This window comes from Schistocerca americana, chromosome 4 (genome assembly GCF_021461395.2).
Source record: "Schistocerca americana isolate TAMUIC-IGC-003095 chromosome 4, iqSchAmer2.1, whole genome shotgun sequence".
NCBI classification, from domain to species: Eukaryota; Metazoa; Arthropoda; class Insecta; order Orthoptera; family Acrididae; genus Schistocerca; species Schistocerca americana.
The window spans coordinates 471,278,830-471,293,694 of NC_060122.1; the positions used below are offsets into that span (position 1 = coordinate 471,278,830).

The following is a 14,865-nucleotide window of genomic DNA, read 5'->3' on the forward strand; positions in this document are numbered from 1 at the left end:
TTGCAAGAAAGCACTCACCCTTACATAATATTACAATTGGAGAGTTGTTTGAAACCCGAAGTAGTGGCTGAGGAAATTTGCAACAGAATATCTTTGGCTTCACTCTGACAACCATGCCTCCATCCTTGCTACCCTCCCTGCTTACCTTTCCCTGTTGCTTCATAACCTGGGTTGTGAGTAACTGAATCCACTTTCCCTTCTTCCCTTTTTTCCCTCTCCCCTCCCTGACGAAGGAACAAAGTTCCGAAAGCTAGGAATGTAATCTTTCTGTTCTGTTTTGTGTATCTATCGGCTGTACTGAGCTAAGGTAAGCACTGGCCAGCCCTTCTATCTCTTTGTTAATATTTAATTCACATCTGATATTTATACATTTGTGGTTAAGGCTGAAATACTTTTTGTAAATAGCACTCTAGTTAAATAAGTACTAGAAAATTAATACAAAGTGGCAAAAACCAAACCTGGTTTCATGTTGCCATTGGTGACTGTTGCAAAACTGAGGTTGTTGTACACGCTACAAATTTAATCATGGTCACTGATAAAATGCAACAGTGAGTCGAGCAACTGTAGCATACGTGTGTGCAGCTTACAACAATTTCCGCTATCAGATCTTATGAAAGATCTATCACAAAATCCTTTGCTAAGCCGATAAAGTTATTCAGACCTTCCATCCTGTCTCTTGTGTATAAGCTCCTGACACAAACTGAGGTTAACAGACAAATCTTCAAATTTTGCAACTACAGTTGTGTTCACAAAGGAGGCCACTATTATAATATTGGGCAATATATTGTACCATGTAAGGGTAGCATTACACAATAAAGGGCAGTTCCTTCTGAGACTAAGAGAAATTCAATTCACTCCAAATGAATTAATGCAAAGAGCTGAAAAAAGTAAGTGACAAATGTTCAGGGATTGTACTAGGGGATGCATATTAAAGTACCATGCTGTGCTTATAGAAATGAAATTCCTGACTGTTGAGGAAACACCAGATACTCAGTCCGTAATAGCAGAGGAAAGTGAAGATCATGGTGTTATGACAGTAAGCAGAAATATGTATTTCACGTAACAGTAGTTTTCAGAATTGCCAAATAAGGTATGGTCAGCTCTCGTATGACCATACATGCTTTTTTTCCCCAGCAGTTGTTACACCATAGGCATAACATCACATAAGCTTACAGGCAGTAACTAGTAAAATAAATTTTTGTTTGCAGCTGTTGTTGCCATACAGAAATACATAGGTAACAACACATGCACACGACAAATTACACAGTTTGTCAGTTTAATTTGTGATTAGTAGTTGCTGTTTATGAATCTGTGTTGCAGTGAATGAGTCCCTGGGTCACTGAAATATTTACTGGAAGTTTTTATGACTTGCTTTGTCCATTCTGTATAACTTCTGCTTGTGTTTTGCAAGGAAAGGAACTGATTCGCACTATATAAGAGTTCTACATTGTTGATGGCTGATACGTTTTTTATGAAGGCACAGTTCTGTCACAACCTGTTCATAAATAATGTGCAATAATATTCTGCTGCTCTTGGCCTCACACTTTTGCATAGTATATTGACACAATATTATTGCGCCATAAATGTTGAATGTGAGAGGGCCCCTTAAGACAAGCCACATTCATATGGAATGTGGTACACATCTGGGTTTTGAAGACATAGATTATTTATAACATCACAAAAGAAACTTTTTGTCTTTGATTACGGGTGCAAACTACACCAGATGCCATGTTTGTGTAGGAGCCTACCGATCTTTCTAGTGACTGGGCCTGTGTAAGACAGGTGACTTTTGGCTTTTTCTTTATCAGTGCTAATCTATTCCTCAGAAGTTATTGATTTTAACTGCAACACCCGCTTAGTTTGACATTTTGAGTTCCCATTCATTCAGCATATTGTCCGTAGGTGTTGTATTTCTTTGACAAGGCTCACCTTATCTGACAGCATTCAAACTTAGTGGATTAGTCTTTAGCACAGATGTTGGTGGCTTGAGGTGTGGAGATAGAGACCATTGTGGATGGGATTTCTATGTACAATGTGCCCCAGTGATCCGCCCATTGTTCTCTTAACTTACCAAAGAAAGATAGCTGCCCTCTTTAAAACTCTGTCGTGAATTTTATATTAATATGGATAGAGTTTATACGTTTTAGGAACTATTTAAAAAGTTGTTGTTATCCGCCCCTCCCCAAGTGGCTACACCACAAATGTATCATCCTCATTTCAATAGAAGCAAGTTTGTTTGTATTTGGTGGCTTCGAGTGCATTTGGTTCATAATGTTTCGTGTATAGGTTTGCCATGACAGGGCAATAACAGACTGCAACACAACACACTATAGGTATGTTCATAATATTCTCCACCAAACAGGAAATGAATTAATTGAAGGACATATGGTAAGCAAAAAGTAATAGAGATAGCTGTATCACATATCGAAATATTGTGAATAAAATAGAATTGACACCCTGACTGTACACCTGAAAGAACACCATTAATCAATGATGCTCAGAAACCTGGGGGATAAAATGCAGAATGCCTTATACAGTGTTCCCAAAGGATAGACAGAATGACAGAGCTCATTAAGTGTCAATAAATATCAGGTAAAGCCCGTAATAATGAGGAAACAACCTTAGTGTCTGGTTACAAGGTTAGTGGTAAATTTCTAGAGCGAGTTGCATTATTTAACGCATTTTAGTTGGGCCACAGTAGTTGCAGCAATATCCCAAAAGCCTTAAATGTTTTTGACTTCTTTGTGTGGCTCCTACTTACAAGATAAAGGAGAAAAGCAGATTGTCTGTTTCAAAAATAGTGTCATTGATTTCAAAACTGCTGTTGGCAATTCTGTAAGCAGATTCTTAATGCACCACCAGAATTTTCATCAGTCAAACTGACCCTCATTTTGCAACAGGCTTTTTCGATGAAACCAACCATGGAAGTACACTGCAACAATGAATATGTGGGAATGGATCACACCTCCTAATGTGTTTCACAAGTCATGTAGCGCTTTGTAGAAGCACGAACATCCATCTAGCGTCTGTCCGGAGTACTAAGAGAGCAAACAACTGACTGAACCATAATATCTACAGGCACTGATCAGAGACATTATTAGATGAATAATGAATTTAGTTCATATGCTGAACAGTAACTGAACTCTCGTTGAGAAAAGTGAATATTGCTAAGGGCTCTGAAAGCACAAGTGGTAAAGAAAGATTTATGACTGGCGAGATAGTGTGTTCTATTAGGCTTAGAAATGTTGATCAAAGCAGAATGGTTTTCAGGGAGTCTTAAAGCGTGTGTATTTTTTTAAAGTATTGCTCACTAGCAAAAAAGCAGGTTCACAATATTTCTCTCTGGCAAAGCGAATACAGAGCCAAATGGAGACAATAAGTGGTAGTGGCACCTACCTTAGATATCAAAGATAAAAATCTGTATGGATCCATAAAAATTAGTTTTGTGTTGGCTAGGGATTATGTTTCAGTAAAGTAATTCTACAAACTTCTGAGGAGGGTGATTCACATGAAAACCTCAAATTACTGTAATATTTTTAAATGCAACAATGACGTTGAATGCATGTATTCCACCACTTAAGAAATGCCTAGAAACTACAGTGAAGGAAATATTTTGGTCATATGTGCATAGTCAGTTGTGCGCCACTGTTTTCACTTTTTCCTCGCTTCTAAAATGCCTGCCTCCCATTGCTTCTTTGAATGCTTACACATTCAGATTTAATTTCCTGAATAATCTGAGCTGCCTTACAGGCTGTATGTTGCCGGGCATTGTTTTATTGAAGCAATACTCTGAATTCAGAAGTCTGCGTTGTTTACTTGTGATTGCAGGACGAAATTGATTTTTCAGCACGTCTGAATAAGAAGTATTGGTTACTGTCATTCTGCTATCCATTTAATGCTTCAAAATTACTGCATTTGCGTCCCAGAAGAGAATGAGCATGATGTTTCTAGCAGATGGTTGAATGCAGAATTCTTTTGGTTTCAGTAATTAGTTATGATGCCATTCCTTGCTTGACCTTTTCATTTCTGGTTGGTGATAGTGGAACCAAGCCTCATTGCCTGTAATAGTTTTTCGCAGAGATGCATCACTTTCAACGTGGAAATGACACAAAAGTTCTTCACAGGAATCAACATGATCATATTTCAGTTTGGCAGTCAACTACCGTGGCACCTATCTCGCAGATGATGTACTGAAATTCTGTACATTGTGAACAATATTTTGCACTGAACCAATACCAGTCTTCAAGCTTATGACTACTTTGTTCAGAGTTACTCATCTACTCTCATTTACAAGCTCCTCTGCTAATGCAATGGTCTCATCCGTCACTACAGAGTGAGCCTGCCCTGGTCTTGGGGTATCCTCCACAGAAGTTACACCATGCCACTAATACACTTGCTGCAATGACAAACACAAATCACCATACTGTACTGTCACTTTGTAATGAATTTTGATTGGTTTGACACCTAATTACACAAAAAACGCATCTTGACAGCAGGGCAGCCATCTTGTTGTGGAACCTGCTGTCTTCCCCTGGGTTGTAACATCCTTCTGCCACCTGTCAGTCACTTCTGATCCTCAAGGAACAAAATTGCCACCTGCCAACTCATATCACACAACTTTTCAAAATTTTATGGTATTTTTTAGGTTTTCATTTGAATGATCCACGTATAATATGGAGTCTACTAAAATCATTACCTAGAAAAGCTTCAAATTTTTTTATGTTGTTTCTAAATTGAAGAAGATTTTGGTGTTTATGACTGGAGAAAAGTGAAATCACCTTGTATGTCTGAAAACCCAGTGTAGTGTGTGGATGCCGAAATGCTAGATTTCATGTACCGTGTGTCTGAAAGGAAATAAACCATATTGTCCTGTGGCATTCTATACACCTTGGTGAGTATGCAAAAGAAACTATGCATTGCAGATTTATTAGGTAAAATAGATTTCTATGGGTTTTCAAGGATTACTAAAGAACATTAATGCTGTCACTACTTGAGATCCATTAAATGTTAAGATATCATGATACACATTTTCCTTATAGTTTCCCAAGAACATAAAGCTGTATGGAGAATTTCTCTTGTTTTGTTGTTGTGCCTGCCAATTATTATGAAAATAGATCTTCCATGTTACTGTACTAAAATGTCAAATAAATTTTATGCTTGCAGATCATGGTTCATCACGTTCATATAGCAGAACTCGAGAAGCGAACAGTCACCGCTCACTGGACAGAGATCGTGAACGTGATCGAGAAAGAGAACGTGAGAGGGAACGGGACCGAGAACGTGAGCGGGAAAGGGAACGTGAACGTGAAAGAGAGCGAGAAAGGGAACGTGATAGGGAACGTGAAAGGGAACGTGAGCGAGAAAGACTTAGACTTGAACGTGATAGAGAACGTGAGCGTCATCGTGATCATGACAGAGATCACGATCGTGACCACAGTCGACGACATGGCCGTTCCAGGAGTAGGGATCGACATCATTCATCCAGAGGTCACTCCAGTAGGTAAGTGATATATGTTATGTTGGAAAAAGGAGAGATGTGTTGTGAACTTTGAGTTAAGTAATTCGTAGGCTGCTGTGAAAAATTCAGTAGTATTTGTGTCATTGTGTTTTAATAAGTAATACTAGATCTCAGTATGAAACCAGTCTGTATTCCAGAAGTTATTCAAGTTCTGTGAAACCACAATGACAAGTAAATATCTGATAGTTGTTTCTAAATAAGTGGCGCCATGATTGGCTTGTCTTCTGTATATTGCTGTATGTCAGTCTCGGTGAAGATATATATCGCAAAACTTATTACACAAAATCATACATATACTAATCTCTCTGAATTTCCAATGATATATGTTTCATATTGTAGAGGCCAGCTCAAGACATCAACCCATTAACTGTGTGAAATATTTGAGGCCTCTTCATGATGTGGCAACTTCAGTCTCCCACAAATTTAGCCTGTTGATTCCAGGCACTCTTTGGGTTGCTCTGAAATTTGACTTCAGCTACTGCTTAATGTTGCACCCAGCATATATTTGACAGCTGTGTGCAAACTGGTTTATGCAGAGGTATATCAGGCTGTTCATAGCATACCTGGCAATGCTAGTTCTGAGATAGCTGCAGTAGATCATGCTTGCATAGCTTAGAGATTAGTGAACTGAAATTTAAAGTCAAAAAATAGATTCAGCTTTCTGTCTCACATTCTTGATACATCACATAAGAATTAAGACAGTATATTTCACTATTATTGAAAACTGACTACCAGGTGAAGTATAAAAACAAGGTTGGAAATTTTCTTTGTTATATGCCCAGATATACCTTTTGTGAGAAAAAATGTTACACATAAGTTCCATATTTTCAAATGTATAAATAGGAGTGGGCTGGACCTTGCTTAACAGAAATGTTCAGAAGTAGATGATGGTATTTGATTGTTTGAGGCAAAAATCACTTCTGTGGACAACATCAAAGGTGTGTTTGGTTGGGAAAGAGATGGGTGACTTAAATTGAATCCGTCATTTTCAGACTTTGACAATTATTGCAGAAGCAGACATATGAATACTATGTGAAGTGTTACTACTAAAAGGAAATAAGCAATTCTTGCTTTCTCTATGACTGTTGCATTATATACCACACAGTGAACAACATGAAAGAAGAGAATGCTCATTATGAGTGAAAAAATGCAAGAGCAAACAGTAAAAGATTGGGAACTTGACATTTCTTGGTGGGAGGGAGCCTTCTTTGAGAGGACAAGTATATGACGAAACTGTTTGAAGATGAGGAGTATAATTGCACCTTCCAATTGCACTCTGTGTAACAGAAATTAATGAAGCAGTACATTGTGATGAGAACAGCAATTGTCACTTCCGAGAAGTTACTGGCTACTCTTAAGATCCCATGTTACTTGTGAATTAAAGTCTTCCAAAAAACTATACTTTTGATACTTGGGTACTTCAACATTCTCACTTCAAGTTCCACTTCTCTTCAGGGTCTCAGTGACATGTCTTTCTCTGCAGTAGTGTGACTGTTGACTATGCCATGTATTCTTCTAATGAGCAGTACGTTTTGTTTGATGGTATATCATATTTGTTCATGTAGTGATTACTTCTACTGCCGATGTCTAAAAGACAGGCCTTCAGTTCACAGAGTCAATTACTCTTGTGTTCATTGCACTAAGTTGTCATATTCTACCTTCTGTCTTGTGGAAACCACTTTATATGCTGTGAAGTGCACAGGTGCAGACTTACCGCTTGAAAGCAAGTGCCAGTGTATGCTTCGGCTTCTATCGGCACCATTTGTGTAACCTCATATGTGCATTCACACACATATAGACTTGTGTTTTGTTCTGTACAACATGCAACAGCAAGATGGGGGCAGCAAGTTTACTGTGCACTAAAAGAAACATGTAAAATTCAGGAGGGAATAATGGCAGTGATTTGCAAAGTATTATGGTTACCATGTAGTAGAGATGTTGAGGTGCATACAGGCACAACAAAAAAACTGCTAAACAACAAAGCTTTCGGCCAAAAGACATTCTTCTAAAGTAGATAACGCACATACGACCACGACCACAGTCTCCAGCTGCCGGGGCTGGTCTGTGAGCAACTGCGTGTGGTTAGAGAAGCAGTCTAGGTGGTGGGGTAACGAGAAGGCTATGGGCGGGGAGGGGTATCAGGGTAGAGGTGTGATACAGTATAAAGTGCTGCTTGTGGGAGTATACAGAGAAGTGTTGGGGACAGGGTAAGGCAGCAAGGCAAGGTAGGGGAGTGGGGAGGAAGAGGAGAGAACTAAAAGGACTTTGCTTGAGTGGGAGAATAGAAGGTGGTGTGGTGTTGGGAGTGGGTGTGGGGTAGGGTATAAATGGGTGAAGGACAGTGACTAATGAAGGTTGAGGCCAGTGGGGGGGAGGGGGGGGGGTTGGGAAATTAGGATCTATTGCAGTGAGAGTCCCACCTGCGCAGTTCAGAAAAGCTAGTGTCGTAGGAAGGATTCAGATGATGCATGCAACTAGGTTGTCCAGCTGTGTCTACACCATAATTTGTTGGTGGACATTCATGCAGACAGCTTCTTGGATGTCACGCCAACACAGCACAATATTTACCACTTATCTTGTAAATCACATGACTGCATCCACAGCTACCCCTGCCATTGATTGGATAATTGATGCTCGTGACTGGACTAGAGTAGGTGGTGGCAGGAGATTGTATGGGGCATCTAGGTGTGTTACTGGGATGTAATCCATGAGGCAAGGGCTTGAGAGCAAGGATGGAGTAGGGATGGTCGAGGATATTGTGTAGGTTTGATGGTGGCATAATACAGGAATGGAAATGATGGCTGGTAGGATACTCCTCATGTCAGACGATAGGTAGTTAAAACCATGTTGGACAATGTGATTCAGTTTCTCCAGTCCTGGGTGTACCAACTCACAGAGAAGTGTTCCTTTTTGGCTGGACGGTGGAGCTGGTGGGTGATTTGAGAGATAAGGTGTGTGAAATCTTTTCTGTACAGGGTTGGAAGGGTAATTTTGGCCTGTGAAGGCCTCGGTGGGATCCTGGACGTATTTGTAGAGGGACTGCTTGTCACTGCAGGTGCGACAGCTATGGGTGACAAGGCTGTAAAGAAAGGACTTTTTGGTAGGGAACGGGTGGCAGCTGTTGGAAGTGGAAGTATTGCTGGTGGTTGGTAGGTCTGAGACGGTTAGAGGTCCTAAACTAGAGCAGCATGCACAATCCAACCTCAAAAAACTGTCCAACCTGTTCAATTCCTACTCCCGCCTTGGACTACCACTATCCACCACCTCTACAACAATCTCCAAACATCCCCAACCCCTCCCCATAGCTGTCTAAACCTGACTCGCAGACTGCTAAATTTACCCCACCCTCATAAAGTCACTCCCACCACCATACAGAATTCAGAACCTAAACAGACATGAAATATAGTCAGTTCTTTCCAAAGTCCTTACCTATTTCCCCATTTCCAAATTCAATCATACTGGACTTGTTAAATAACTTCTTTCCTTCTCCAGGTCCCTACAGTGGAAACACTTGATCGCCACGAGCCCAACCAACCAGACTCAACCCAAAGCCAAGATTGAACCAAAGCTGACTCGGTTCACTCCTCCATCCAACTGTGATCCACCCTAGCTACCCCCAAATCACCCCCTGTTAACATTCCAGAATTTCCTAAACTCAAACCTTGCGTCACCATCATTCCCCAAATCCATCAACATGCAAGCTAACTTTACATCCACAGAAAGAACTACAATCCACCACCTGAAAACTGATCCTGATCTTCTGAGCTTACCTGCTGACAAAGTCTATGTCTCAGTGTTTTCGAACTGGAGGGATTACTTGGCAGAAGGACTTCACCAGCTGTCTTATTTGCCCATCTACAAACCCTACCACAATGACCGCTTCCCAGACATCGAGAAAGATCTCCAGTCTCGCCTCAAATCCTTATCCCCTTCCCAGAACTTCTTCCCTGAGACTCTCTCTCTCCCATCTCCCACCTCCCACCCCCACCCCTTGCACCCCTACCTTCTACATGCTTCCTAAAGCCGTAAACTCAACCACCCATGACATCACATTGTGGCCAGTTACTGTGCCCCCACGGAGACAAATCTCTGCTCTCATAGACCAACACCTTGAGCCTGTTACCTGCATCCTACTCTTGTATATAAAAGACCAACCATTTCCTCCACTGATTCCCAACAGTTCTTCTTACTTTACCACACAGAGCTCTGCTCGTCCCTAGTGATGCCATCTTCCTTTCACTAACATCCCTAATGCCCATGGCCTTGCTGCTTTTGAACACTATCTTTCTCGGTGCCCAATGAATTCCAAACCTACAACATCCTACCAGTTCCTTAATTTTTAATAGAGAGAGTGCCACTTTTTGAGTTCGGAGGACTTGCTAGTCAAGGATAATATTAAACAGATTAACAATGATTTTTGAAACTGGCATCTCTGTAAGCTTACTTCAAATGTTCAGAAGTTTTGCCCCAGATGCAAACAAGATTTAACAGTGCATAAGTGCTTCTATAAATCAGTCAGTGTATAAACTGCCACCACTTTTCACACAAATAATGACTTGGAAACTCAATAACTTATTGTGAATATTCATGAGGTTGTGACTGAAACAGTACTGCTAACACAAGGACAGTGCACTGTTGTTGTTGTAGTACTAAAAAGTCTACTTTTTTAATAGACCTCTTATCATTAGGTTTATGTTTGTTATGTTTCTTTTTAGGATGTTTTTACTCATCGACTGTAATACTCCTTTGTAGGCTCTTGCCATGCCACTCAATGAAGATTACAATTTTTAATTTGGGGGGGGGGGGGGGGGGGCATGCAACCAGAGGTGGAATCTGAATATTCAAATTTTTCTAGAGCTGAAATCAAATTATAAGATGTGCTTAATTGTTTTACTTGCAACAGTGTGAATATTCTCATGCTGTCATTGTGAGGTGTATTTGCAGTTTGATATTCTTACTGCTTGTGTTGCTATTTTTTTTTTTTTTTATAGATATTCAACGGTGTTTGCATTGAAATTGACTACATTATTGGATGTGGTTGTGGTGCAATTTGGAAAACTCACAGTAGAGGTGCTGTTTACAAATCAATAGCCTGCCCTTTGACTTGTTGCAAACATTGTAAAACACTTAGTAAAACTTGTTTCTTATTTGATAACGTTGCTTCTTGTGTCAGATATTCCATGCTATCAGTGTCAAGTTTTGCTGAACGGTACAAAAAAAAGTAGTTTTCGGAAGTTGTGTGACAAATTAGTTGGAGAGCACTAATGTTAGTCAGACTGTAGCGTTATACATATATTTTTTTCACTTACAAAGTCCTTCCTCACTTCCTTTACTTGCATATGTATATAACAAACAAGTAACACTTCAGAAAAATCACACTTTTCAGTAATAAATAGCAACACTGTGATTTCTGTTTTTAAACCAAACTTAATTATCTTCAGTGATGTGCAAACTAAAGATTTTTTAATAGCAGGGAAGATGATAGAATGGGTAAAAATTTCCAATGGCACATTTTATAAACAGATGTGCTTCCGTAAATATTCTGTTTTAGCAATAAATTTAAACTATTGATACTTTTGTTTTTGTTGCTGCAAACCTGAAATGAATTTTTAAATTTTTCTCTGGTGTTAGGTCCCGTCATGGTAAAGGGAGAGGAGAAAGAAATGATAAGTACAAAGACAGTCTGTCGGAAGGCTTGAAAGCTGAAAAATCTTCATCTGAAGAAGAGTGGTAAGTGCAAACTCTTGTAATTATGTCTTTTTAATGGCTCAGTTGGATAACATTTGAGGTTTTCACATGTAGTTTATTTTCCCCTTAGTTGTTATTAACTTATAGAACAATTCATTGTATCATGTTAAAATGTAGATACTAACAACATATTAAAATACTTACTTTTCCGTTTTGGGTGAGATATGTAATTGAAAGAGGGACATTTGTTTACAGATGTGGCATGATTGTATCTTTAGATGGTAATTGGTTGATTACTGTGATTTATGCCATGTGTCATATGTGGACGATCTACTTTCAGTTGTTATTTCTCAGTACGATGATGAAGTCTAATGGAAGCTGTATTATTGATGCACATATGAGAGAGTCAAATGAAAACCCTAAAAGTTTAATTAAAAATTAACTTTTTGTGCCATTTTCTGTAAGTTGGCAGTACTGTTACCAGCGATGTATGGAATGCTCTACTGGTGTTGCATATTACTGATATGTGAAACTTTGCCACAATACCAGTTTAAAATGGCTGCCCCACTTGCGACATGCACAAGGGAAGAACAGTGTTCTGACACATGTTTCCAGAGCAGTGAAGGTAGACCCAATGGTGAATGAAGGAAGATCCATGGTGGTGGTGCACATCTATTCCTGCAGCAAGTGTATGAGTGGAGTAGGAATTTCGGAAATGTTGTGTCTTCTGTGACAGACACTTCAGTGCCCAGGTTAGGTGCACCGCATTGTGACTCCAGCGTCTATGCAGCAGTTGAAACCATAGTGGTGGGAAATCACTGTGTGATGGTGGTTGAAATTCCTGCAAATATGAACATTAGTTATGGCTCAGCACATGACATCATGAAGTTCTTAAGTTTCACAAAGTGCCTGCAAGATAGTTTCCACTGCAGATCACCTCAGAACTGAAAGAATGGCACTTTTACACCTGTGAAGAACTTTTGTGGTGCTTTGAAGCAGAAGGTGATGACTTCACCGTGAGAACCATTACAGGAGACGAAACCAAGGTACACTATCATCAACCTGAAACAAATAGAGCAGCAAGGAATGCTGCCATTCCTCATCACCACTATCCAAGATGTTCCATGCTCCGTATGCAGCCATCTGCAGGAAAAGAGTTTTGCTGACTCTCTTTTTTGGGTGAATGAGATTCCCATCCACCCCTCCTTCCCCAAACATCACAGTGCTAAGCCTCACACTGCCTGTACAACACTTGCAACCATCGATGACCTGCATTTTGATACTCTGTTACATCCACTGTACCCACCAGATATCCCTCGCACGTTTTGACCACTCGGAGGCAAAGGGAGGAAAGAAATTTCATTCCAATGTAGAGTTGCGGCAGGAGTTGCACAAGTGGCTGCTTTTTTATATATCCAGAGGCATGAGTGTACAAAAAAAAATTTAAGAAAAGTTTAAGGTTTTAATTTGACTCCTCTCATACAAGGTGCATCAGAAAAGTCCTGTGAATGTTGTCTGGTCTCAGAAAATAAAGGGAACAAGAATTACAAACAAAATACTTTTACCGTTAGCTGCAACACATTTCTGACATCTGTTGTCAAGCCAAAAGATTCCACAAGAAACGTTATACCATGTGACTTACTGGCTTCAGGCTCGCTCCTTCATTGGTCCTAGGATTTATATTCCCCTATCAATTCTCACTTCTTTCATCTGTGGCAGTGGTTTGTGTATGTGAAAAATTGTTGCAGTATTGGGGAATTGTCTTCCTCTGTAGATATTTTGTAAACAATTTTGCAATTTTTATTGCATTGCATTGTTTCCCAGTTTAAACACTTCCATAGGAACACTGTCATCAGAGTCCAGCTCTTTCTTCGGCCCTCAAATGTTCCAATACATTTCAGCTAGGATTTGTTCCGGAACATCATCTCTTGAACTATAATTTTTTTTAAAAAGTCATGAGAGCTTGTACAGTCTTCTCTACCAACATAAACTTTTGTTTTTCGTCATACATACAGTGTTTCCAGGAGGTATACGCACACGACTCTACCGACAGCAAAATGTGTCAAAGGCTGTGGGACGAAGACTGCAATACCTTGTAACAACAAACTGCTTTCTATGAACATGACGTCACAACTGTTTACATTTATGACAGGTCGTGGGAAAATATTGCAATTTGTGGTTTGAGAAGCGTTACTTTTATGCTAGATGTATTTTGTTATGTTTGAGAATGTGTGGTAAATTTCTTAAATCATGAAGTGTTTTGACTCTCATACAAACTTAACACTTTGAGGACAGCCATGTAGAAGAATTTTGGGCCCAGAAGACCAGACATTTATGCCATAATTTAAAACTTTACTGGCACATTTGTGTTTGATGTATCTTAAATGGCAACATATGCTAAAAAATACCAATAATATGTGTGACTGCTAAGCTTCTCTCATAGCTATACTGTATGTATATTAATTTAGACCATTAACTTTTGCTATTTGTGTGTTCGCACTACTTTACAATCATGTCAGTATTGGCTGACTACATCATGCTCTGAATATCTATTGTCATTGGCTGGCGAGATCACGTGATGTGAGCTGTGATTGACTGACAAAAGCACATCACAATCACGGTTTCAGTGCTTTGGAAGCTGCCAAGCTTTATTTGGTGGAATTCGTTTTTATACTTATGTATGAGATCTGTTCAAAAAATTCTGGAACCTTGTCCACAAATTTTTTCTAGGCTTACCTTTTACGTATTATGCATGGTCTGTCTTTTGAAATGCTCTCTTCCACAATTGACACACCACTTCTGGAAGCAGTCTTGGTTCTCCCCTTGCTGGGATGCGTGAAGTTCCATCAGAAAATTGTCTTTTTATCTTGTCTATCTATCATTGCAAATCTTCGCCCTTTCAATGGGATTCTCAACTTTGGAAATTAAAAAAAGTTGCATGGAGAGTACAGAGGATGTAGACCCATGTCCCATCACCAGTTGTGATTCTCTTAAGGAATATCTCATTCTCATTTGCATGATCCAAAAGCACTTTACAGATTGCAGGGCAAAGGTCTTTTTGGTTTTGACTCGTGAGCCATGGGACGAATTTGGTGGAAACACGATGTATTCCAAGATGTGGTGTGAAGATTTCATGAAATGATTCAACTGATATATTACGCTCTTCTGCAATCTCTCGAACAGTTAGTGTTTCATAAGCACACACAATTTCATTGATGTTCCTGACATGTGCATTGTCGGTAGACATCGAAGGGCGTCCTGAATGTGAGGGTCCTTATTAACTTACCTCTGGCCATTTTTAAACTGTGTGAACCATTTGTAACATTTGAGTACTGCTTAAGCAGTCATGACCATGGCTTTTCTGCATGATTTGGTGTGTCTCTGTGAAGTTTTTCTCGAGTTTCATGCAAAATTTAATGCAGATGCATTGCTCCTCTAACTCTGCCATCTCGAAATTTGCAGATTTTGTCAAACAATGTTCTGCTGAATACAGTACTGAACAGTAACTAACAGACATACAACAATGTAACTTCTGGCAGTTACATATTAAACACAAGCGTGTGCAGGGATGCCAGCCGCATTTCCCTCCAACACACCATTCGTGCAAAATTATGAATGTTCTGGATTTTTTTTCAAACAGACCTCATAATATAAAAATA

General features: G+C 39.5%; 1 protein-coding gene across 1 annotated transcript in view; it reads left to right on the forward strand.

The window, feature by feature from the left end:
* LOC124612613 (serine/threonine-protein kinase PRP4 homolog) overlaps positions 1-14,865 on the forward strand; it is a 152,279-nt gene that overhangs the window by 55,663 nt on the left and 81,751 nt on the right. Inside the window, exons 6-7 of the mRNA XM_047140906.1 lie at positions 5,164-5,500; positions 11,150-11,248. Of these exons, the coding sequence (XP_046996862.1) occupies positions 5,164-5,500; positions 11,150-11,248 (436 nt within the window). The remainder of the gene's footprint in view (positions 1-5,163; positions 5,501-11,149; positions 11,249-14,865) is intronic.